We start from the raw sequence: 26,626 nt of genomic DNA on the forward strand, positions 1-26,626 counted from the left end.
AAATCAATGTTTTAAAAGATTTTATATTTTATAAATTAAACAACTTCAACTAGTTTTATAAAATCCTATAATTAAAATTACTTACATCTATCCATTAGTTAAACTACTAGATGAATAAATACCATTTACTTAATCTAACCCAAAAAATCACAATCAATATCAAGACTTATCACTACCCTAGCAAAATACCACTTTAACTGCATGGTCACCCATAATAGAAAAACAAAAACAAGTTATAAATTAAACAACTTAAACTGATTTTATAAAATCCTATAATTAAAATTACTTACATCTATTAATTAAACTAATTATAAAATTACTTGCATCTATTACTAATTATAAAATTACTTGCATCTATTAATTAAACTAGTAGATGAATAAGTACCGTTAAGTTAAGCTAACCCGAAAAAAACTCAATCAAAACTTATCACTGCCCTAGCAAAAGACCACTTTAAACGCATGGTCACCCATCATAAAAAACAAAACAATTCAGGTTGGGAAAGCTCATAACTAACGAATCACTCCACGTGTCATTGCTTTTCCGTTTTGGAATATTCAGTCCCCATAATTTATCCGAAATATATTTATGCGTAGCAAGTATTTGTCTGTCAAACCCAACCTCTAGTATATATATATACATATCGGTTATTCACATCCTCAGGTTGCTCTGCCTGTTCTCGACCTAAATATTTTTTCTCCGAGATCGGCTTTGAGCGATTTCTGTGGTCACAGAGACAGGTATGTTTTCTGCATCCTCCTATTTGTTTTTATAACGATGTTTTCCTTTATCACTGCGTTTGGAACTCTGTGCACTGCAATGGTTCTGTTCACAGTTTTATTTTTTGAGGATTCTGTTTATCGAAATAGTTTTATGAGATTTCTTTTCTGCCGACAGAATTTGTTTGTGTGTAGAGTTAGGGTTTTGGATTTCCTGGTTTGATTTAAGATTGCCTGGGAATTTTAAGTTTTACACTTCAATTTATTGGGTGACTTTCTGAATCCGGCCGCTCTGTTTTTTCAGTATCTCTGGAGCGAAAATGCTGTTAGTTTCTTCATTATTCCCACAGGAAGCAAAGTCTTTTGTCTTTGCTGTATGTTCGTCTTCTGAATTTAGGGAAAATCTCCATTTCTGTGTCTTCCTATAGCCCTGCAAGGGCTTCTGTTTATTAAATTCAAATTCTGGGGTTAGGGTTTCCTTTCCTTTTCAGGAGGTGGAGAAATGCCTAGTCTAGAATATGACACCTGTGATAAGGACAGGGAGCCCTTTGTGGAACTGGATCCCACTGGTAGGTATGGTCGCTATGAAGATTTGCTGGGCCGTGGTGCTATGAAAAAGGTGTACCGAGCTTTTGATCAAGAACAGGGTATTGAGGTTGCTTGGAACAAGGTGCCTCTGCAAAACCTAGATGATGCTTCCATACAGAGGATCTATGCAGAAGTCCGCCTGTTGAAATCTCTCAGGAACAAAAACATGATTATGCTCTACAATGCTTGGCTCGATAAAAAGACAAGTCATGTGAATTTCATTACTGAGGTCTGTACATCGGAGACTCTGAGAGAGTACCGCCAGAAGCACCGTCATGTCTCCGTGAAGGCTTTGAAGAATTGGGCACTTCAGATACTGGGAGGATTGCATTATCTTCATAATCATGAGCCTTGTGTAATTCATAGAGATTTGAATTGCAGCAATAGATTTGAATTGCAGCAATATTTTTGTGAATGGCAATAGTGGCGTTCTGAAGATTGGAGATCTGGGTCTTGCCACTACACTGGGAAATGATCGTTGTGCACACACTGTCCTCGGTACTCCGGAATTCATGGCCCCAGAATTATATGAGGAGGATTATAATGAGCTTGTAGATATTTATTCCTTCGGCATGTGCTTGCTGGAGATGGTTACTTTGGAAATTCCTTACAGTGAGTGCCGTAGCGTTGCTCAAATTTATAAGAAAGTGAGTTCTGATATACGGCCTGCAGCATTGGAAAAGGTTATCAATCAAGAAATGAGACAGTTTATTGAAAAATGCCTGGCGGCAGCACCAGTCAAGCCTTCTGCTGCAGAACTTCTGGTGGACCCATTTTTTAAAGGAGTACAAGCGAGCACCTATTAGGTGCCAGCATGTTTGACTGAACAGGATAGATGGATTCCTGCCTATTTATTTTGCCAATTTATTTTTGAGATCTGCCCAATTTTTTTAATAGTTAATGTGAAGAAAATGTTGTTATAGTTAAGTATAACAGGATAGATGGATTCTGCCTATTTATTTTTGCCAATTTATTTTTGAAATCTGCCCAATTTTTTTAATAGTAAATGTGAAGAGAATGTTGTTATAGTTAACTATAACACAATCTAAAGATAATGATAATTTTTTTAATAGTTAATATGAAGAGAATGTTGTTATAGTTAATTATAACACAATCTAAAGATAATGATAATAGATGTGTATAGATTTATAATTCTTTCTTTTTCTTTTTTCCTTTTTTTTTTTGTCTGAATTTGTCTACTCCTATATTGATACAAAAATAATATTAAAGAGGGGCAAAGGCCTTGAGAGGACTAGCCCATAGAAGCGACATTCTTACCAAACCTCGCTTGAACATTGACAAAGAGGACTTGCTTAATGACTGACCTAGAAACAGAGTTAAATCTAGAGACTGTAGTGGAAGACTGACTAGAGATATATCTGTACCAAGACAAAATGATTGAGCCCATTCAAGTAATCAGTAAAGCGCTGCCCTTTCAAAACTAGACTCTGACCCAAAAACAGTGTGATACGAAACTGAGACCCAAAGACAGGAGAATGTCACCCACGCAGGGGAAACCGGCAATTTAACATTGGAGGAGATGGTTTGATCCTGATAATTGTAAAACATGTAATGACTGTGAACCCAGAGGGAATTGAGCATTTTCTTACATCCGAAAAACAAAAACCAGTAAGTGCAGACCTGATTAAGCGTCATGAGAGGTTGGAGGCAACTCTTCAACAATCCGACATCCATATTGGTAGGGGTCTTCATCCTCAGAGGGATGGCCCTCTTTGCTTGAATAGCTGCCACCTGTAGGAACGCTCGGGTCGGCCTGCGTGTTCATGGCCTGAGTTGCAGAGCCACCAGGGTTCTTTCTCTGCGTGTTGACAATTTGAGAATTATCATGCTTGTCCTCCGTCCTCGGCTCCGGAGATACCCCTGGAGTAATAGCAACCGAACCAAAAGTGTCCTCTTGCAGCTCAATTGTAACTGAAGCGATGAAGGAGGAATTGCTGAGAGTGCAGGGGAAACGAAAGCGAGCCGTGTGAGATTGGGAGTGTTGAGAGCTCGCTTCTATGCCAAGCTGCCCTCGACCCCAACCTCAGCCGCTCCTGGTCATGGGATAACTGTCAAGGCAAAAGTCCGAGGCTTCAGACGAAGGGTTCGAGGAAGTGGAGGAGGCCTAGCGGGTGATGCGGCCTTTAGAACTTCCTCTTCTGCAACTCATTCTTGAGCGCACTTTGGGCATGTTGAAATGTGCAGAAGGAGCAGAGCAGACAGCTGAGGAAAAGACTGAGAAGGGGCGACAGCGGAAATGGCCGAAGGGACTATGAGGAGCATGAGAACACTGTGTAGAAACAGCACAACAATCCAGAGCCAGACGATACCCAAGGCTGTCTTTAGAGCGAGGAGCTGCCGCAACACTGAAACGACCAGAGCGCATGGGAGGAGCAAACATGAAAAATAAGAAGGGCGCCATAACAAGTAAACTCGCATAATGGAGAGAAGGAAGGAGCTACATAAATGTGGCATTGAATTTGTTTGCTGGAGACATTAAACCTTGCTGCAGGCGAGGCCGGATGGCGGTAACATGAAGCCGCGTGCCCACCCTCCCTGCCGCCTTCGTACATCTTGCCATGCTACACACCCACATCCGGGGATTTAGCTATATTATTTTGATATCTCTTAGATTTTGCAATTTGGAACGGGGAATAAATTATATTAGATCACTATAGATTTATAGTGAGCTATATTGCTAGATGTTTTATATAGTTTAAATTTTGCAATTTGGAAAGTTAAGGAAATGTATTATATTTAGTGGGTTTGTTTAAATAGCGGGTGGCAAATAGATATGTATGGATTTATAATTGGTTATTTAGTCATATTATTTTGATATCTCTTAGATCTTGAAATTTGGAAAGGATAATTATATTATATGTGTATAGATTTATATTGCAATTTGGAAAGGATAATTATATTATATGTGTATAAATTTATAGTGAGCTATATTCCCAGTTGTTTTATCTAGTTTAGATTTTGCATTTTGCAATTTGGAAAGTTAAGGAAAGGTATTAAATTTAGTGGGCATGTAAATAGTGGGTGGTAAATAAAATTATTTGGTTAGTTTTTAGCTTTTATATTATAGATAATTTTTGTAATCTGGAAATTTAAATAGTGGGTGGTAAATAAAATTATTTGGTTATTTTTTAGCTTTTATATTATGGATAATTTTTGTAATATGGAAAAGTATCTGAGATAAAATTATTTGGATCTTTCTTACTTTTTATAATATGAAAAAAGTATTTTAGATACAATAATTTGGGTATTAAATTTATTGCCATTTAATTATTTTAAATTTGATTTGTTGGTAAAATAATTTATTGTAAAATGGAAATTTCATCAATTAAAATATTGTATGTTTTGTTTAGAATATAAATTTTTTAAATATTGATATTACATAAATTTTAGAAAAAATTTAAAATTCTAAACTTCAACTTCCTAATATGAAACATTTAGTAGAAACTCTAAACTATGGCTATGTCGTTTTTAGGTAGGGTAAGATTGTTAGAGATTTCACGTGGTGTAAAGTATTAGAATGTCATCTTAGAAAAGTATTAGAATGTCATCTTAGAGCAAGAGTTAGCCTGCAAAGCAAATTTTGAACAGTGAAAAAGAACTCAATGGTTCCAACTACCCACTTAAATTGAGTATTGCAGTATTGCAACTTAGCACATGTTTCATGGTTGTTTTACCTTCACTTACAGCCACCAGTTTATATTAAAACAATCTTTACGCTTTAAAGTAATACGTTTTTGGACATGGTTAGACTTACTGTGTGCCCATTTTGTATCCACAATTATTAGATTTTCAGTTGAATACCCAAGTGCTCTTTTTAATGAGATTCTTGTTGTGTAATACATTACAAAATTGTAAATTATTTTTAATTAGATTCTAGTCGTGTAATAGATATACAAAACAATCTTTACGCTTTAAAGTAATACGTTCTTGGACATGGTTAGACTTACTGTGTGCGCATTTTGTATCCATAGTTATTAGAATTTCAGTTGAATTTCCAAGTGCTCTTTTTAATGAGATTCTTGTTGTGTAATACATTACAAAATTGTAAGTTATTTTTAATTAGATTCTAGTTGTGTGATACATATACAAAATAAGCTTTTCAAGCATATTAATAAAAGAAATATTATACAATCAATTGCCTTTCTTTGATTAATTGCTATATGCCCTGTACATATCACAACCATATACCTAACCCGACTTTTAAATCGTCTTTCCCTTAATTAATTGTCATATGCTCCTATACATATCACACTCATATAGCTATATATACTTTATTAAATTTCCCTTAATTAATTGGCATATGCCCCTGTATATATCAAAACCATATACCTAGTCCCACTTTTAAAGGATGGAAACATAGTTTAGTATGCTCAAATACATATTATAAAATTTCCATATTCCACTCCATCCATGCTCCATTAAACTAATATTGTTGTAGGTAAACCTTCTTTACAACTACAAATATTATACTAATAAAAAAATAAAAATCATGCATGAGTTCTATCATGATCTAAGATTCATGAATTGTGGAAAAATGTCCTTAAGGGTTTCATCCAATTCCAAATTAACCTAGATGATATAAAAACTTATATAATTATAATTGTATTTCAATAATAAATAAAAAATTTATTACAAGGTTAAATAACTTATCCATACCCAACAATACATCCAACTTATATCATACTTATCTTAACAAACATTGTATATCATAATGTACACTAACATAATACTAAAATATAAAATAACTATTAAAAAAAATATAATAACTATTTGATAACAAACATTTTGTTCAATGTATAAAGAATAAACACAGTTGTTTCACATCAACATTAATCATCTTTTCTTTTAATACTATTTAGTTTTTCTAATTTAAAGTTATACTTATCAAACAAATTGTCTTTATATAACATAAACAAATTTATAATCACTAATAATAATAATATAATTTCAAAATGACCACTAAATTAAACATACTCTTATTTTAAAAACAAAAAACCACCTATATATAATAATTTATTATTAAAATTAATAAAAATATAATTAAAAAATATAAAATTATAAATAAATATTTTCATTTTAAAATATTTAAATAATTTTATAAAATATACTTACTTATCGATGAATACCAATTTTAACCCTTCCATACAATAACTTATCAAAACTTATTACCAACCCTGCCAACAAACCGCTTTCAAGGCATTATCACCAATTATCAAACCAAGACAATACAATATGTTGGGAAAGCTCATGATGAACGAATCACTTTGAATGTGTTTTTGTTTTTTTGCATTATTGAGTATCCAGTCCCGAAAATTATCCAAACATATATATATATATGAATATCCATTCTTTCCCATATTTTTTTGATATACATTCCTTTTAATTACATTTTTGTTGGGTAGTATATTTACAAAGTTATAAGTGATTCTAATTAATGCTATTTCTATTACAAAATCATGTTAATATAATCTTTCTTTTTCTATAATAATATTATAATGGAAACTTATCATCATCATTATTATTAATTATAATAATAATAATATTAACATCATGATTAAATTAAACATATACTTAAAAAATAAATAACTATCTATGTATACTCATTTATTACTGAAATTTATAAAAATATTAAAAAAAAATCATTATACATATTTAAATAATTTTACAAAAATTATTTTTACTCTAAATAAATACTAATTAACGCAATAACTTATCAAAATACCAACCTTACCAATAAACCACTTTCAACACATTGTCACCCATTATCAAACCATAACAATACAATAAGTTGGAACAAAAGAATCACTTTGAATGTATGATTGCTTTTTCTGTTATGGAATATCCAAACAAATATAATATAAATATGCATATTTTCCAATATTTTTATGTTATAGATTTAAATATGTAATTTATTAAAATATTACATTTGTTTTGGAATATATATATATATATGCAATATATTATATTTTGTGTTTAGATATCAAGTGGATATATATTATTTATATACCATTTACATTCATACGATGCTTAGGTGATTTTCTTGGTTTATTTAATAACTACTGGTTTTTCTATAATGATTTTCAATTAAATTTTTCATTTCATAATATTAACATATTATTAAATTTAATGTTTTTTATATATTTTAATTTGTGCATTTACATAGGGCTTAGAAATTAACTATTCATAATTTCTAATTATTATTAATATTTATTTTTTTATAAAATTTTAAATTATATTATAAAAATATTTATTCTTATTGTAATTATCAAAACACTTTATTTTGGGTATATGTATATGGGATTTAAAGATTTTCCACCCATAATCTTTAGTGTATTGTATATATGTACATGGGATATAAAAATTCTTCACAAATAATTTTTTAATGTATTGTTATAAAAAAATTTCTATGAGTAATATAAAATATTACATTTATATTTTTTATTTCAAAATTTATATAAATAAATTTTTAATTTTAATATATATTATTTAAAAAAATCATTTTAGTTGAGAGTATCATTTTCTTCTCCAAACCATAAATTTTTAATATCAATGAGTGAATATCTAAAAAATATGAATATGGAAATAATTAGGGAATTGAAGGAATTTAAATTTTAAAATAAAATAAAATTAATTTAAAAAAAAAAAGAGAAAAGAAAAAAATGGAAAAAAAGTTGGCTCATATCGGTATTTGCTCTTTTGTTTTTCAATCTCATACTTCTTATTTGTTGTTGGTGTATTTGTGACGAGATTTGGAATTAATATATAGAATCGAAAGTAAAATAATATGATTATGTGAATGAAATATAAAACTCCATGAAAGTCAATGGACACTCTTACTACTGGTTTCCATTTATATTGGTTTATGATATGTATTCTTTTACAATGATTTCTTCCTTGTGATTTATCATTAATCTTTGAGAAACTTTTGGTGTATCTCACTTCTATTGTTTATACCTCAGGCGTCATTTACATAAATAAATAATTCATTCATGTGTAGTAAATTATTTTTTTTTCAAATTGAACTATGACTTTATTTATCAAATCAAAATACATTTCTTAAATATACTAAAAATAGAAGGTTTAATTTGACTAACATGTGATTCTCTATTATCAAAATAGATTGAATTATCTTTCTCACAAATTTGTAGAGATATAGTTCTACAATTGACCAAATAAAAAGTTGTAAAATTAAATAGTTTATTAATCAAATAGTAGATTAAATTAACTTATATTTCACATCTTCAACATTGGTCATGATTGGTTTTCTTTAAGAGCCTTCCATAGATTGATGGTAGAGCACTTCTAGCAAGCACTTTAGGAGAGAGATCTACAAATTCAACTAGATAAACAAGGTGGTCTTATGTATCAAAAATCTCAAGAAGTGTGTTCTTAGTGTATTTTTCCTAATATTTTGGGAGCCAAAGTATGTTTAACAATGTTCAGGTAAAGGTCTTCTTGCTTCTTGACAACACCATCAAGTTTAGAGTTAGCTTTCTCCCTCCATTCCTTTTTCTACTAATTTTCAATGGTAAGTTTAAATTGCATTTCGTTAAAGGTCATTGAGCAACCTTCAATACTTTATGTGAATTCCTTAAAGATATCATGTGGAAAATATAAAATAATGGATAGATTAATGTCGCTAGGCCATTAAAATGGAAGAAACCTTCATATGTGCCATAATCAATGGCTCCAATTGATTAAAAATAGACACCTTCAAAGAAGAGCTAGATAAATAGTCCATAAGACAGGACTATATTTGATCCAAGAGATAAAGAAATCATAAGATGAAGCTGAAGTTGATCCAAAAAAGCAGATAAGACATGGAGAAGATAAAAATAATTTCCTCATTTTATTAGGGAATCCAAGAGGCCTTATAGGTTTACAAAGTCTCCAATTCAAAAACCCTAATCTAGGTATGTATGTCACTCAAAGTTACAAAATAATATAAAATGGATATGCACAAACTCCTGGATAGAAAGAGATGCCTTGCTGTGTAACTCACATAATTAAATGATAAAATAAATTAGGTGCTCCTAGAAAGTTGGCCCCCTAAGGGGGTAGCACGCCTCAAACATTGGGTTGCCTAGCTGAGTTGGTTGGTTGAAGGTTGGGCCCATAAGGGTTTGGCATCCCTTAAATGTTGGGTTTCCTAGTTGAGTTTGTTATTTGGCTTCATCTTGAAGGGAACCATGCCCCTTAATATATGATCCAGGGGATAGAAAATATGCTCAAAAATCAAGCTGCTCTAAATCTTCCAAAACTAGCACCAAGACATAGTGCTCGTCATGTTGATTCCACCAATGGTTGAATCACCTCAAACCAACATCGTATGAGCAAGTTATCACATTATGAAGTTTTGGCCAAACAAAAAAAAAAAAAGTCAAAGTGGTTGATTATGAAGGTACAGATGCCATGTGGCAGTTTGTATGATGACATGGTGCTAACATCATCATCTGAATGGGCAGTATGAATGTCAAAAGGGGGCCAATTAAGAGCTGATATGTGGGCCAATCGTACGAGGACATGTGGCGCATTTTCATTTGGTTGTTGGTTCGTGAGATGGGTCGATCACAGAGTGACTCGTGGCCCAATCCTAGGGTGCCACATGACACTTTGGATGGTGCCAAAATTTGTTTGACCGATTGATAAGCCTCCGCAAAAATCTAGCATGCAACCTTTCAACCAACAAACCAATGTCCAACCGTTACACCAAACATGCCACTTGTTAAACCATTGTCGGCAATTTATATTTATTTACCACAACCAAGAGGTTGGGGATAATGGGTGGGTCGGCGGGCTAGCCCGACTGGCCCAACCCACAGCTATATCGATTAGCATATGACTGAAGGCAAAGATAACAGAGGTGGGGTGTTGGCAAAGGCCTTGACCCGCATTTATGTGATGACATGCGATCAGAGGCAATGGGAGCAGAGGCTAAGGACTTGGTGCATGGCCTATGGCTTCTAAAATATGGTCCTATGTGGCCATACGACTAGCTTAGCAGATTAACCAAAGGGCTAATGCCCCATTAATATTTTTGTTTAATACAAAACAATCATACCAAAAATTTTGCAATTAAACGTTCCTCTGACTGCTCGAACCCATGACTTGCAGGAGGATAATCAAAGTGCTCGAAAAGTGGAGTAGAGGCAAATTTTTCGCTAAATTTGCAGAGCTGAGAGCTAATAGGTTGTAGTTGTAGAATAGTTTAGAGAAGAGGGCATATTTTTCTCAATTTTAAGCCCTTTTGAGCTCAAGAATAGCCTAGATTGGGGGTTTTTGAGCATTCCAGACATAATGGCAGTGTTATATTTGCATATTAAACCTTGCATGTTGATGTATTGAGAATTTGGGCATATAATAAAGTGGTCACAACTGGAAGTTGCACCTGGAGACTTAGCCCAAGATGGGTGAACTCCATTATCAATTTGCTTGTGTTTGATGTTACAATTTTTTCCTCTTTTAACTGTTTTTTTTTTTTTTTTTTTTTTTTTTTTTTCCTGAGTAAAGACTATTCTATTATGTATAAAAAAGATGAAAAAATATTTACATAGAAGTTTTAACCTCTGAGGGGGCTGTAGCCTACCCTCTGTCAAAAAAGTTGTTGCAGTCAGCTCTTAGCCATCTGTTTACATAGATGAAAACCAAAAGCCCAAAACACAAAAGAGCTAGAGAGGATCTATACCTTGTTTCCCACCACCCTGTTACAAAATGCATTTCTATGCAACTATTACAAAAAGCTGGAAAGCCAGACTTGTAAGCTGGAAGATGAGAAAGAGCCATACTGAAAATACGAGAAATCATATCCACTGAGAAATACATCCAAAAAATACCGCAGTCCTGAGATGACTTGCTGAGACAGAGTGAGTTATGCCTGAGGTGGCAAATCTGTATCTTCTTCATTAGCTTTGCAAGGAGAGCTAACCCATTCAACCATCACATTGTCTTCTATTTCCATATTGTTGCAACCTGGAGGAGTCACAAGATGCAGAACACTACCTGAGAATTGTGCCGGTGCACAAGCAATGATATCTTCATGAGAAGAGGCTTGTTGTTGGCACGAATCCTCTTGATGACCTTCAGCCTGTTGCGTCCCTGGATTGTTGAGGACGTCACCCGCCATGCTTCCTTGAGAGTCACTAGAATTATGAGAGAGAAACCTGTCCTTAGAGTGTTCATCAGAGCCTGTGAGCTCATCTTCTTCCTCTAAGAAGATGACTGTAATGATAGCAGAGATAATTGGCGTGTTTAGCTTACTTTTGAATTTGAAACGTGAAGAGTAGAAAGAACTGTTAAGGGACGGACCGGAGTTGTCTGATGATGGTGAGGCTGGCGAGACAGAAGCTAGCGGAGAAATGCAACGAGGACCAGGTCCACCCTTACCCCTCACACCTCCACGAGCTCCTGAACTACTACCCCTCCGGGAAATTCCACGACGCCGTGCCATTGCAGAGAGGATTAATAAATTGAAAGGGCGAAAGGATTGATGGAGGAAGAAAGACGACCCGCCCCAATCTAAAAGAAACAGCAAAGAGCAGAACCCTGAGAAGAAGGCCCCTAGGGTAAACTCCGCACAGAGATTAAACAGAACCACGAAAAAAATCCCAGTACTGACAGACTGAAACCCACACCCTGCCCAGACAACTTCAACGAAGACCGAAGCGAGACTTATTGTAGAGATGGGCCAAAGGAAAAAAGACTGACCATACCAGATGCGAACCAGAAGAATCGAGACAAAATGCCTGATGCTGGCTAGATTCGAACGCCTATGGAGCCATGGTGGCTTCCAGGTGCTCTGCTCTGCGCCTAAATTCTGAGAATAATTCCTTCCGAGAATGTCTCTGCCTAAATAAACCAGAGAGAATGTTGAGGTCCGAACAATTGAATCGCTGCTTGTACCCACCATCTTGAAAACCTTACCCCGCATGCCATGAACCCAATGCCTAATTAATGCGATTAACTGAGCTACCATAAATCGCCCTCCTGATCTGCCGTGATGCCAGATGTCGGCGTCGCTTGCATGAGCATTAACAGCTCATTAAGGCACCCGCATCCGGGTCCTCTTTTAACTGTTAAAAATTATGAAAATTAATTTAATTCTTTGTACTTTTGCAACCATGATCCATTGCCTAAAATACATAAACTAGCTTGGAAATTGTTTATTGAAACCTTCAATTTTCATTTTCAGATCAATCTCTAGGCTTGTTGGCAGGTTTACTAACTTTCTGGGTTGGATGTGTTGACTAAGCCCTCCTTGGGCACTGTGCTAGTGGGGGATGTCTTTGTTGTTCATAATTCCTCTTAGCTTAAGTGGATACCATCCTCACTTTCCTCTTGGTTTTGAAATAGTGTTAGGAAAAGGGGATGAAAGTTGCAATATATGAGGAAACTATCTCTGTGTTGAGTGGTTGTGATGTTAAGGAATGAATTGTTGGTCCAAAAAATGATGTGCTTAGGCTATGAAAGCTCCAATGAGATGATAAATCCTTAGGTATCAAGAAAGAAATCTACTAAAAAAATGTAATCAACAGAACCTGTGTCAATGAAATAAAATTAATACCCTCTGTGTAGGTTATTTTATCAATGTGAGAGTTGTATTTTTGCTTAATCTAAAAGAAATCAACTTGATCAAAGCCTTGAAGGAGTAAGATTATCTTTGAAAGATGCAAGTGAAGTTGGGAAGAAAGGAGCACTTCCTTGGCTCAATGGTCTTACGATAATGAGAGTATCGAACAATAACCACAACACACTGCTCTATATCCTTTAAGAAAGTGATCCCTGGATACATTGCTAGTGCTTCAACCTCGTTATTATGTGTATGGCCTAATCCCTAAGTGAATTTAATTTTCTAATTTCCTTGAGGTCCTTGAACAATCCCTCTACACTCATTATCCCCATGCTTGCTTCAACAATCTCATAACATTAACCTATGTCAGATATTTTGATTGGATGCAAAATTGGTTACGTGTTTGTATTTGATTTGATTAAGTGCTCAAATTTAGACTTTGAGACGGTAATACATCCACTCCATCCAAGATCCAACTACAAAACAAATAAGAATATCACAAAAATTTCATGGATGAGTAGAGTTTTATCATGATCTAAGATTTGTGAAAGGTGGAGAAATGTCCTTAAGGATTTCCTCCAATTCCAATTGACCTAGATCATGAAAAAGTTGATCAAATTCTTAAATGGATGGAAACTGTCACCGTTATATTTCAATAATTAAAAATAAAAAATAAATGTTACAAGATTCAATGAGTTATTCATACCCATCAATACATAGAAGTTATACCATACCTTATCTTAACAAACATTATATGGCTGAATGTACACCTACATAAGGGTAAAATACAAATTAACTATAAAAAAAGCATGACAACTAACATTTTGACCAACCTATAAAGAATAAATAAAGTTGTTTCACATCAACATTAATGATCTCTTCTTCCAATTTTTCTTTTTTTCTTCCACTTTAAACTTGTGCTTTTCCAATGAATTGTATTCATATATCATCTAGAAAATTCTAATAACTTATAATAATAATATTTTTTTTAAATCACAGTTAAGTTAGACACCAAATTGATATATGAAACTCTTTTAATTATGAGATAAGAGACTCCTTCCATGCAACAATTTCACTACTAAAATCTATAAAAGTGTAAATAACTATTTTCAATTAAAAAATATATATATATAATTGAAAATAATTACACATTTTTCCCTAAATAAAGACACAATCTTGATGAAAACACTTATTTCACATTGATTTATGTATTATTTAAAATAATTTTTTGAATGTAAAATTATATTAACACTGTGAAAATCTTTTAAAACATGGGAACAAGAGATGGGGTTTCTTTCTCATTTATAAATGAGAATTGCCTTTGATTCCCACATTTGCAAGGCCGGAGGGAACATTATTAATAAGCAGTTCTTATTGACCCAAGTCTTTCATCATGCCTGGGAGCATCATAACTAGTCGAAATCCTGGAAGAGTTTCCTTCATAGTAAGCTGGACCTACTTTCTCTACAAGGGGGTGGAGTACACCGAACGAGATTAGAATGAATTGGAAACACCATCAATGTTTTAAAAGATTTTATATTTTATAAATTAAACAACTTCAACTAGTTTTATAAAATCTTATAATTAAAATTACTTACATCTATCCATTAGTTAAACTACTAGATGAATAAATACCATTTAGTTAATCTAACCCAAAAAATCACAATCAATATCAAGACTTATCACTACCCTAGCAAAATACCACTTTAACTGCATGGTCACCCATAATAGAAAAGCAAAAACAACTTATAAATTAAACAACTTAAACTGATTTTATAAAATCCTATAATTAAAATTACTTACATCTCTTAATTAAACTAATTATAAAATTACTTGTATCTATTACTAATTATAAAATTACTTGCATCTATTAATTAAACTAGTAGATGAGTAAGTACCGTTAAGTTAAACTAACCCGAAAAAAACTCAATCAAAACTTATCACTGCCCTAGCAAAAGACCACTTTAAACGCATGGTCACCCATCATAAAAAACAAAACAATTCAAGTTGGGAAAGCTCATAACTAACGAATCACTCCGCGTGTCATTGCTTTTCCGTTTTGGAATATTCAGTCCCCATAATTTATCCGAAATATATTTATGCGTAGCAAGTATTTGTCTGTCAAACCCAACCTCTAGTATATATATATACACATCCGTTATTCACATCCTCAGGTTGCTCTGCCTGTTCTCGACCTAAATATTTTTTCTCCGAGATTGGACTTCGAGCGATTTCTGTGGTCACAGAGACAGGTATGTTTTCTGCATCCTCCTTTATAACGTTGTTTTCCTATATCACTGCGTTTGGAACTGTGTGCACTGCAATGGTTCTGTTCACAGTTTTATTTTTTGAGGATTCTGTTTATCGAAATAGTTTTATGAGATTTCTTTTCTGCCGACAGAATTTGTTTGTGTGTAGAGTTAGGGTTTTGGATTTCCTGGTTTGATTTAAGATTGCCTGGGAATTTTAAGTTTTACACTTCAATTTATTGGGTGACTTTCTGAATCCGGCCGCTCTGTTTTTTCAGTATCTCTGGAGCGAAAATGCTGTTAGTTTCTTCATTATTCCCACAGGAAGCAAAGTCTTCTGTCTTTGCTCTATGTTCGTCTTCTGAATTTAGGGAAAATCTCCATTTCTGTGTCTTCCTATAGCCCTGCAAGGGTTTCTGTTTATTAAATTCAAATTCTGGGGTTAGGGTTTCCTTTCCTTTACAGGAGGTGGAGAAATGCCTAGTCTAGAATATGACACCTGTGATAAGGACAGGGAGCCCTTTGTGGAACTGGATCTCACTGGTAGGTATGGTCGCTATGAAGATTTGCTGGGCCGTGGTGCTATGAAAAAGGTATACCGAGCTTTTGATCAAGAACAGGGTATTGAGGTTGCTTGGAACAAGGTGCCTCTGCAAAACCTAGATGATGCTTCCATACAGAGGATCTATGCAGAAGTCCGCCTGTTGAAATCTTTCAGGAACAAAAACATGATTATGCTCTACAATGCTTGGCTCGATAAAAAGACAAGTCATGTGAATTTCATTACTGAGGTCTGTACATCGGGGACTCTGAGAGAGTACCGCCAGAAGCACCGTCATGTCTCCGTGAAGGCTTTGAAGAATTGCGCACTTCAGATACTGCGAGGATTGCATTATCTTCATAATCATGAGCCTTGTGTAATTCATAGAGATTTGAATTGCAGCAATATTTTTGTGAATGGCAATAGTGGCGTTCTGAAGATTGGGGATCTGGGTCTTGCCACTACACTGGGAAATGATCGTTGTGCACACACTGTCCTCGGTACTCCGGAATTCATGGCCCCAGAATTATATGAAGAGGATTATAATGAGCTTGTAGATATTTATTCCTTTGGCATGTGCTTGCTGGAGATGGTTACTTTGGAAATTCCTTACAGTGAGTGCCGTAGCGTTGGCCAAATTTATAAGAAGGTGAGTTCTGATATAAGGCCTGCAGCATTGGAAAAGGTTACCAATCAAGAAATGAGACAGTTTATTGAAAAATGCCTGGCAGCAGCACCAGTCAGGCCTTCTGCAGCAGAACTTCTGATGGACCCATTTTTTAAAGGAGTAGAAGCGAGCACCTATTAGGTTGCCAGCTTGTTTGACTGAGCAGGATAGATGGATTCCTGCCTATTTATTTTGCCAATTTATTTTTGAGATCAGCCCAATTTTTACGCCGTAAGGCGTTCCCCTCTGAAATCAACTCCCCAAGTTGCCTCCCTGTCTTAATCCTAACCGTCAGATCTATTGTTAGACGATTAAACAATGTTCAGCCGTTCAATTTTTTAAAAAACCTTTTAATGTAAGATTATTTAATGAAAATTAATTAATCAGCCGCCTGTTACCCTAACCAACACGTCCGCGCGGGATATCAAGCGTTCGCTGCAGAGGAGGGTATTATTTGCTGTAGGAGGGAATTCTCGTCCTCGCGGGATATGAAGCGTTCCCTGCAGAGGAGGGTATTATTTGCTGTAGGAGGGAATTCTTTGCTTCAGACCGGAAACACCATCCACTCATTCATTCATCCTTTTCAGATCTTCGGATCCCAGTCCCACACAGTCGGTGCAGCACACATGGATTCTTCAAATTCTTCCTGCACTGCCATTATAGTCGGCGCAGGCATTTCAGGTAAGGAAATTGGGATTGTAGGAAAGGATCGAAAATGGGTTTAGTTTGTCTGTGTCTGCAATTCGATCATTTCTTTGTTTCTTCTGTTTGCTTATCCTTGTCATGTGAAACTTGGGTTGTAGGGATAATGGCTGCTAAGGTTCTCGCAGACAATGGAGTTGAAGACTTTCTCATTCTGGAGGCTGCAGATCGAATCGGTGGGCGGTTGATGAAGCATCAGTTCGCTGGCCTTACAGTGGGGGTGGTGCAGGGTGGGTGGCAGGGGTTGGAGGCACCAAGATGAATCCCGTCTGGGAACTTGCCAAGAAACACAGCCTCCGGATTTTCTATTCTGATTATAGCAATGCTACATTCAACATATATGACCCCAGGTATTAACCCACATAAATTTTCTCAATGTGATCGTAGAAACAGTCATTTAACTTAAAATTTAATCTAATTGAAGGCTGTACATTTATGCTAGCGGTGTTCGAGTTCCTGGATCTGTTGCAGCAACTTCATATAAATTGGCAGTGGATTCTGCTAATCGTGCATTGGCCATTGAAGCTGCTTCTACCATGGCGGATGGGAGGGCAGTGGCTAATTCCGTTTGTCCATTCAAAGACTTAAAATCTGAGGAATTGTAAGTATTCCAAACCCTATTTGGGAATTGATAAATTTTGATTAAATTCTCAGCCTCTAATGGAGCTTCATGTTTATATTGTTTTTGAAATGCTTCAGCTTTCCATCAACGCCATTGGAACTGGCCATAGATTATATGTTGCACGATTTTGAGATGGCAGGTAGGCTTTTCATAATCCTTATTGTGTAACTCACATATACATTACAATCGTTACATATTACTGATTGCTAACTACTAATATGAATACAGAAGTGGAGCCAATCCCGACATTCACTGAATTTGGAGAACGGGAATTCATGGTTGCTGATGATCGAGGCTACGAATTTGTTGTTCATAAATTGGCCGAAGAATTTCTCAAATATTCTAACAGCGGGCATGTGATAGATGACCGACTAAAATTGAACAAGGTAAAAGCTGTACCTTGCGTAATGAACAGACAGATCTTTACAATACAATTTAAAGATCCGCTCTCTTTAAAATACAATTTAAAGAAAATGCTTTTGAGCGGTCTGGTTCTCTAAAGAAGAAGTTTTGCTTAGCCATCCATTGATTAGATTTATATAAAATTGGTGCAGTGACCAGATTGTAGACGTGTCAATTGAAGTTAGGCCTTCATGCCGCCTTGTTGTCGGTCACGAGCTCGCAGCGCCTCCTTACGTATTGGAGCCCACAATAACAATTAGAAAATTGTACGAAAGACAGACAAGACCGTGATTTGCCACTTTTGAAATTCAAATTGGCCACACTTTAGCAACGTGAATAAGTTTTTTTATATGAAAACACAATAAAGAATAATTTAAGAACTAAATATAGCATATTTGGGTGTGGGTCAAAGGGTAGGAAGTCGCTTGCAGCATTTGAGTTTATTAGTAGGCGTGGAGAAAGCAGACATTTCAGATGTGGAAAACATAGAGTGTTTCTCCCAAATATTAGATAAACTTAATGTGAGATGATTGGAGATGTATTGGAGTTTAAATTCTTCTGATGGTTTATATTAACTTGGTTTAGTTGATGGAAAAACAATTGAAGAACTAATTCCAATGCTATTAAATTTTTTTCCCTGTTGTATAAGCAATACCTATGTAATGATCTCTATCTTGAGATTATAGCTATTTTTTTGCTCACTGTACTTGTCAATGGAGAATCAAAATAAGATATCCAATTCTTTTATGGAATCTACATGACTCAACAAGGTAAGTCACATTTCAGGAAGCTCTCATTAGTTAATTTACTCGTGATACAAAGAAAGAGGTATAGACCGAACAAAAAGAAGTGCACAAAACCCAATTTGAGTCCATGAAAGCAAGCACCCAAACCTGTCTAGAAAATATGCGAAATCAACCCATTATGTACTCTTATTTTCCTTTGTGCCATGTAGATGTTATCATTACTAGATGAGATTTTCTCACATAATTAGCCAATTTCTCATCCACCCATTGCAGATGTAGGAGACCCTATTAATATGGTTGATTTATAAATGTATATGGATAATATAGGTTAAATTTTGGTTATTTCATGCAAATTTTATTCATGTCTTTCATTAAAATTATATATGGTAAGGGAAAGAATGTTATCAGTGGCCCTCAACCCTTTCCAAAGCATCAGCTTAATTGATCTTGTATCTCAACATATCCATGCTATTTTACGAGCGTGTCGTTCCAATCCATGTCTAGGTCCTCCCATCGGAATTATCAATTGATTGTTGTATCCTGGCGTTTGGGAAAGCCTTTAAAAGTTTGGGAAAATTTAATCTCCGTTGGTTGATCACGAGCACTTCTTTATGATTTTCTGTGTTTTTAGTTAATGTATTCATTGTCTACTGGTTAATGTTTCGGTCCTTTTTTATTTTATGTGTCATCCGTTAATGTGTCTGCAAGTTGGACAACCACAGCTAACCAAGTGGCCAAGATCGAGCCTCTGGTGGAAGATCGAGCAGGTGGCCAAGATTGAGCAGGCTGAGAAATGGCTTCCCGTGCGACCGGAGCGCTATGAAATGAGACGCCGATGAGTTATTGGATTAGCGGAGACGACGAGATAGATGATAAGAAGAGAAGGGTAGTGAAGATTTTGAAAGAGGCCATGTATAACCCTCAGCACTTGGTACAACTATGAAGATTGGCGCAAATATTCCCCTCATCCCCATAGGATGCTTCCCCATCTCACAAAGCATACATTTGTTATACATTTTTATTGGTATTTATAGGTATTTGAAAATGACACCTTTAACAAATGAATGCATGTCTAACGCTTCCAGTTGTTCTCTTATATGCAGCCACGATCCACAATCCAGGCCACTGCAAAGCTCCAATAGAATACAACGCAGTTGGTCCTTCTCTGCCAGTGAGGCGGCAAAGTTGTTTAAGATCTTCCATTACACTATTATTCTAATTTTGTCTAGATTCTTTGTCCTTCTCTGCCATTGAGGCGGCAAAGTTGTTTAAGATCTTCCATTACACTATTATTCTAATTTTGTCTAGATTCCTTGTCTAATGCGTTGGAACCGAGATCGTCCCTCGCACATTGTGCTTGTCTTGTACACTCAGTGTATTTTTCATTTTATATATGTACTAGCATACCGAAAGGAAACCCCGAAGTGAATGATAATAATAATGATATGTTGTTTAAAGATGAGATCTTTTTTAATTGGTTTTTGAGTAAGTAATGGAAGATTTATCGAATAAGGTCCATGAATATTGTAATTATATGATATTTCATATGGTTAAGCACATTTTTACATATTTTAGATAATGTGAAGATAAGGGTGTTTTGAGTTAGTCGAATGTTATGAGTAGTTGGTGGTACAAATGCTTAATATTTCTAAATTTTAGATTATTATAAGGTCCTTACTAAATAGGACATGAGAATAGATGTATTTTCTCTAACCGATTCTACCAATTTCAAAGTTAATGCTTAGAAAAACAAACACCCTCTTGTGTGCTTCAACTCTCTATACCTATGACGGAAGGTGATGTTGAAGGAGTGTAGAAGGAAGGTTTTGGGTTCATTAGAAAAACAAATTATGTAAGGTCATTGGGAGTCAAGGAACGATGTGTTCTTAGTTGTGGGGGAATATATTGCAGTCAACTAAATCCTTGACCTTTCAAGATGCACTTTGGTACGAAATTTTATTGGCAAGAGGATAGTGATAGACAAATCCTTGACCTTTCAAGATGCACTTTAGTACCAAATTTTATTGGCAAGAGGATAGTGATGGACTACATTCTGAGAGAGAGTAAGTAGAGTCGGGGTTCATGTTTAGGCTATTTTGTATCTTAGAGCAACTCAATGTAACCACACTAATCATTTTCAATCCTTTTCCCTCCACCCTAATTACTTTTGTCCCCTTTCCATCCACCATAATTTAAAACATTATTATGGATAGAGATTGGTATTTTAGTGGAACATCATATTCTTTAATTTCTTATTGCTTTAGAATTATGACATATATTTATGATTTAACAAGGTGATAAATTGAGTAACTTATTTTATAAAAAAAAGTTATAACAACATTGGATTTAATGAAATTTATATTACTCACATGGGGAATCTGATCATTTTACATTTTTATTTTTTTATGGAAATTTGGTGATACAAATCCAAGTCAACTTGCCTTTTTTCTTTATTTAAAATGCATTTTCGAACATAAATGCATTCAAAGCACTAAATCTATACATAGGTAAAAACTCAAGTAGACCATTTCAACAATTTTTGGCTAACTCATTAGAGAATATGCCAAATAAAATGTAAAGCGTTTAAATTACACTATATTTGTTTCAATAAATATAGCAAAAATTGCTACTCTTAAAATAGAAATAGCAATTAGAGTGTTATTACCAATACCAAATGTTTGAGGAGCAACCTTCGGGGGAATTAAACTATCCCAAGGGACATCCAAGCATGGACTACCTTCACACAATCTACCATTTTATTCTATTCTACATTAAATCTTTTCATCCTATGTATCTTTTGTTTGTTTGTTTGTTAGGTAGTGTGAGTGTTGAGATGAATGACATGCCTAACATGTGGCTTGAGTAACTGCGACCTATGGTCATCTAAGCCATCAAATCCACCCAAGGATCACACTCAGCCTGGGCCACGCTAGCCCTTAGCATGGCTATATTTCTTCTTATGGGGTTTCAATTTGGTTACCTTTCCACCAAATAGTTCCTTAACAGAACACCCTACCACTTTTTATTTTACACCCCATGGGCTTTCATCTTATCTATCTTATTTATTCATTTACAAACCATAGTTTTCATTTTCTCATTCAATCCTAAGTATGCCTATAAATCCATCTCCACTTGAGATAATCCCTTGAGTTTTAAACATCATATATATATATATATATATATATATATAGAGAGAGAGAGAGAGAGAGAGAGAGAGAGAGAGAGAGAGAGGATCCATTTTATTTCATTTTACATTAAATATTTCCATCCTATATATCTATCTTTCTTTTTTTACAATCCTTCCACATAGAGCTTTAATTAATTTTATTTTAAATTATAGATAATAAAATCATAATATAAAAGTGTATAGTTTTCTTACATCTCACTTTCTCATTCAAACCTAAGTACCAACATAAATCCATCTCAACCTCAAATCTATCAACCATCTAGAAGGACCAAAATCTCTTCATTTATGTGTATATATATATAAAGAGAATTCGTCTCAACCTCTAACCTATCAACCATCTTAAAGGACCAAATCTCTTGAGTTGTGTGTGTGTGTGTATATATATATAAACCCCTTATTAAGGAAGGAAGTAATTACAAATATCTTTTATTTTGACCAAACATCAATAAATTGTTTTAACCATAACTTTTTTGTAAATTGTTTTATATAATACATACATAATTGACATTTAAATATTTTAATTAATATGACTTTTGAAATATTTTGTTTATAACCCACATTATTCACATTAAAATGTTTATTATTTCTCTCCATTATCTTTTTTAATTAATATTCTTTTGAATATTACATTATAAATCTCCTCTCTCTAATACTAAGAAATTGAAATATCAATGGAATAAGAATTATTTTATATATATATATATATATATATATATATTGATAAAATTGTTTTACATAAATATTATATATAAAAAATTAAAATATTTGAAAAATTACCTCTCTTATTTTCTAAATCTATATTCAATTCAATATATAGATGATATATCCTATTTAACCTAATATTTCTATATATATATATATATATTATATTTTACACTCTTTAAAAATGTAGTATTTCCATATATAATATATAATTTACATTCCTATATACTCTAAACATTATCTACTTTTAGAATATTATATTGGATAAACATTATGCACCAATCGGGACAAAGTAATTAGAATCATAGTAAGAGTAATAAATCTGCATATACACGCAGAGTAATCACGCCGTAAGGCGTTCCCTCTGAGAAAGACATCCCTAAAATGTGACGTGTGCAATCCTGAGCCATTGATTTTGTGTGTTAGATGATTGGGGTGTTTTCTGTCGTTCGTTTAATTTGTTTTTTCATAGAAAAATAGTTTTTTCCCATGGTAATGGGCCATGAAAGGCCAGGCCTGCTCTGCTGGCGGTGAGACTCTTCCGCTGGCGATGAAACTCTTCGCAGAAACTGCCTGTTGGCGATGAGACTCTTCTGCTGGCGATGAGACTCTTCGCAGAGACTCTTCATGTCTTTTGCGACCAAGGATCCAAAGCTGTTCGATAGAGTGGATGAGTTTGTGCCCCGTCGGTTCATGGGTTCGGAAGGGGAGAAGATGCTCAAGTACGTTCTCTGGTCCAACGGCCGCGAAACGGATGAAACGTCCGCCGATAACAAGCAGTGTGGGGGCAAAGACATTATTGTGATGGTGGCGCGGTTGTTTGTGGCGCACTTCTTCCTGCAATACAATTCGTATAGCATAGACCAGTCGTCCTCCGTCACGTTTACGGTGCTGAACAAGGCCACTTTCTAAGATCAGAATACGCGAATGCTGGGTTTGCAGAAAATAGTATTTGAATTCGTTTTAGATATTGCAGGTTCCATATGGATTTTAAATAAATTGCCTAAACTCTCACTCTGTGTGAAACACATCATTGTATTGCATATATATATAGAAGTTGCTTCTTTCTATTGTCTTCGCGTGTGTTTGCATTTGTGATCTGTTATTTATATAGGGCTACAGGTGTTTACATCCAGGAGGGCGCACAACCCTAACCTGCTTTGAAAGCTGAGAAATTGGAGGTTGTGCCTCAAGAGTTTGAGTTCCTTTTTCGGTGACTTCAGGTATTCTAGAATTTTAAAAAATTTGATATTGCCAATGGCTTTATTGGAAGGGATTTTAGTGGATTTCAGGAATATTCTGGATTTTAATATACAGAGTCGTAGTGACAAGGCAGAATGACAAAAGCAGGTCAAGTAATACACTAATATTTTTAATTGATAGATTTCTAATTTCAAAAATATTTTAGATTTTAATATCCTAAATGACAAAAGGCAGGTCAATCAATTCACTTTTTATTTTTAAATCAACAAAATATAGTTTTCAACCAGCAATTTAATTAAGTTCAATAAACATTAAATATTAAAATATTCTTAAACCGACATTCTAATTAAATTCAACTCATTAAAAAATGGCATTGCTTATCTACATGCAGGATTCTTGAGGTTTAGAAGTGTTTAAAACTTGGCGTAATCAATGCGTCGCTAATTTCTCGAGGAGAGGAAATCCTGATTTTCTTTTAAAAGAAATAATAATGATATGATTCTTTTTTCATTTTTACACCGTAAGGTGTTCCTTCTGAGAAAGACATCCCTAAAATGTGACGTGTGGGATACTGAGCCATTGATTTTGTGTGTTAGATGATTGGGGTGTTTTCTGCCATTCGTTTAATCTGTTTTTCATAGAAAAATAGTTTTTTTCCCATGGTAATGGGCCATGAAAGGCCAGGCCTGCTCTGCTGGCGATGAGACTCTTCTGCTGGCGATGAAACTCTTCGCAGAGACTGCCTGCTGGCGATGAGACTCTTCGCAGAGACTCTTCATGTCTTTCTTCCCTGCATGCGTAGCCTTGTGCAGATAATGATAAGGTGTATGTACTCTGTTTTTATGACATTTTCATCGTCTTATGATAATGTGAAAAGGAATTACTATTTCTTTCCTTCTGTTATCAGCAGTTCAGATCCTGTCTAATTAGGAGGAACATATCGTTACTCTTTTCCGATGGTTGAGTTTACAAATTGTTTCAGGGCTTTAAACGGTTGTTCTATGATCTCTGAGCTCTCCTCAGGATTATTAGGTACGACAAGATCAATAGCCTGTATACTTCAGAATTAATTAGAGAAATTTGTCATTATCAATGCCAGTTTCAGGATCCAGAGTTCTGACCAGCCACAGCCATATTCATTAAGTCAAGGTGGTGTTTAGGAGAATTGAGTATTTCATTTACATCGAGGGATTGATTCAAGAAACGTACAAAATCGCTAGCATGTCCCTAAGAATTATACTAAAATTGATGCAGCAAGAGGCCTTCTGGTTACTGATATCAAAGGCGAAAACATCCTATCCCACAAGGGCATCTGTCATACCCCCCTCTATTTGTTGGTGTCGGTGTTCTTCTTCTTGGACAAGAACTGGCTTTTTCCTTTCAGCATATTCTATAGGATATATTTTCTCCAAGATATGGTCCAACTTTAAACAAACAGATGGTCAATCTCCAGGGTGTATCCATTGAAAAACTTGGCAGTTCAGAGTTCTCTCTTCAGTGATATTAATGCATGATTGAAGTACCACATGACCATAATTCAGGACCATAAGATGATACAGTAACCTTTTGCAGCAACAATACAAAACATCATCCACTGTAACTTTATTACATGAAATAAGACTTGGTGTATTTGGATGATCTTTTATTGTATTGGAAGACACACCTCCTGGACCATCATTTCCTTTAAGAATGTTAACGATCACTTATGTTTCAACATCAACTGATTCACTCTGATGACAGGAAGATTTATGCATTGACTCAGTTCCCTTCCTAATAGCACCGATGAGTAAATACTCTCCGTGCTTTTTGTTGTTGTGCTCAATTCTAAAAGTGATTTTTCTTGTAAAGATTCCCTAAAATTTGTAGCAGTTTCTGAGCCATTCAACTTTGAACCATACATGATTTTAGCAGTTTCAGGATCATCAAGTTCGGGAGAGAATATCTTCATTTTTCACTCTTCTTCTTGTATGTGTTATGCTTTTTGTCTATAATCCTTAAGAAATTCTTTCAAGAGAATAAAGTCAAGAAATTCACACTCTTGGAAAATGATTGTATGGACTCCTACAAAGTGAACAATATGACTCTGTGATAGTTCATGACACAGTGAACACACCAGAAGCAGAAGACATGATCGCAAGGTTGAACTTGATGATCATGACGAGGTGGAGGTGACCTGCTAATACTTCGTCCCCATATAGGTTTGAAACATCAACGTCTTAGAGAACGACGACCATAACTTGAACTACACCACCTGTATCGAGGACTGAGACCCCGATGGTGACCACTTCCTAACCCTCCATTCTCGTACAAAATGACCAGGCTCACCATATTCATAAATTTTCGAATCATTAACAAGATCATATGGAATAGGTGTGTTGGTCTCCAAAACAACATTATCTATTATATTTGAATTTAAGTCAGACCACATATGGCATCATCTTGCACGCCATTGCTGTGAATTATTTCCCATTCTCTCCAATTCTCAATTCAAATTGAAGTTTAAATGTGTTGTTCACGCAATTTGTTTTGAAATTTAGGCTCCAATTTCAAACAAATGTTAAACAATTATGCCTTTCACTCCAAAATAACTAATGCACCATACCAAATGACAATGAATAAAGCAGCAACGCACAAGGGGACATCTCTCAGGGTCGTGTTATTATTATTATTATTAATTTTCTTTTTTACCCTCCTTATGATGTAACACATACAT

The 26,626-nt window shown here is 34.7% G+C and overlaps 1 protein-coding gene and 2 pseudogenes across 5 annotated transcripts; all 3 read left to right on the forward strand.

Annotated features, from left to right (window-relative positions):
- The first annotated feature begins 664 nt into the window (after nucleotides 1-664).
- LOC149201361 (putative serine/threonine-protein kinase WNK11 pseudogene) lies at nucleotides 665-2,266 on the forward strand (annotated as a pseudogene). Its single transcript, XR_016253428.1, has 2 exons — nucleotides 665-738; nucleotides 1,022-2,266. The product of XR_016253428.1 is annotated as a putative serine/threonine-protein kinase WNK11 pseudogene (transcript).
- A 12,768-nt stretch (nucleotides 2,267-15,034) lies between these two features.
- On the forward strand, nucleotides 15,035-16,570 carry LOC149201362 (putative serine/threonine-protein kinase WNK11 pseudogene; annotated as a pseudogene). Its single transcript, XR_016253429.1, has 2 exons — nucleotides 15,035-15,144; nucleotides 15,420-16,570. The product of XR_016253429.1 is annotated as a putative serine/threonine-protein kinase WNK11 pseudogene (transcript).
- Nucleotides 16,571-16,702: 132 nt separating this feature from the next.
- On the forward strand, nucleotides 16,703-20,228 carry LOC149201363 (polyamine oxidase 1-like). Of its 3 annotated transcripts, none has more exons than XM_089399706.1 (6): nucleotides 16,703-17,401; nucleotides 17,494-17,652; nucleotides 17,751-17,812; nucleotides 17,902-18,059; nucleotides 18,228-18,527; nucleotides 18,567-20,228. In XM_089399706.1, exons 1-5 carry the CDS (start codon nucleotides 17,310-17,312, stop codon nucleotides 18,228-18,230), a joined length of 474 nt encoding a protein of 157 aa, XP_089255832.1. In that variant the 5' UTR covers nucleotides 16,703-17,309; the 3' UTR covers nucleotides 18,231-18,527; nucleotides 18,567-20,228. The 3 variants fall into 3 exon arrangements, with proteins under 3 accessions (XP_089255832.1, XP_089255831.1, XP_089255830.1); XM_089399705.1 differs by having other exon boundaries at nucleotides 16,703-17,030; nucleotides 17,153-17,401; nucleotides 17,902-18,527; XM_089399704.1 differs by having other exon boundaries at nucleotides 17,902-18,527.
- The last annotated feature ends 6,398 nt before the right edge of the window (nucleotides 20,229-26,626 follow it).

The sequence above is a fragment of the Pinus tabuliformis genome, chromosome 2_1 (assembly GCF_031772625.1).
Source record: "Pinus tabuliformis cultivar Carrire ecotype Pingquan chromosome 2_1, CPIR1, whole genome shotgun sequence".
In the NCBI taxonomy this organism is placed as follows: domain Eukaryota; kingdom Viridiplantae; phylum Streptophyta; class Pinopsida; order Pinales; family Pinaceae; genus Pinus; species Pinus tabuliformis.

What these genes read in the sequence shown, in the direction of transcription:
- LOC149201363 (XM_089399704.1), top strand. Translation starts at nt 17,310, where the DNA reads ATGAATCCCGTCTGGGAACTTGCCAAGAAACACAGCCTCCGGATTTTC. An exon ending in TTCAACATATATGACCCCAG is followed by an intron (nt 17,402 to 17,493) that starts GTATTAACCCAC and finishes CATTTATGCTAG; the next exon opens with CGGTGTTCGAGTTCCTGGAT. An exon ending in GCACGATTTTGAGATGGCAG is followed by an intron (nt 17,813 to 17,901) that starts GTAGGCTTTTCA and finishes ATATGAATACAG; the next exon opens with AAGTGGAGCCAATCCCGACA.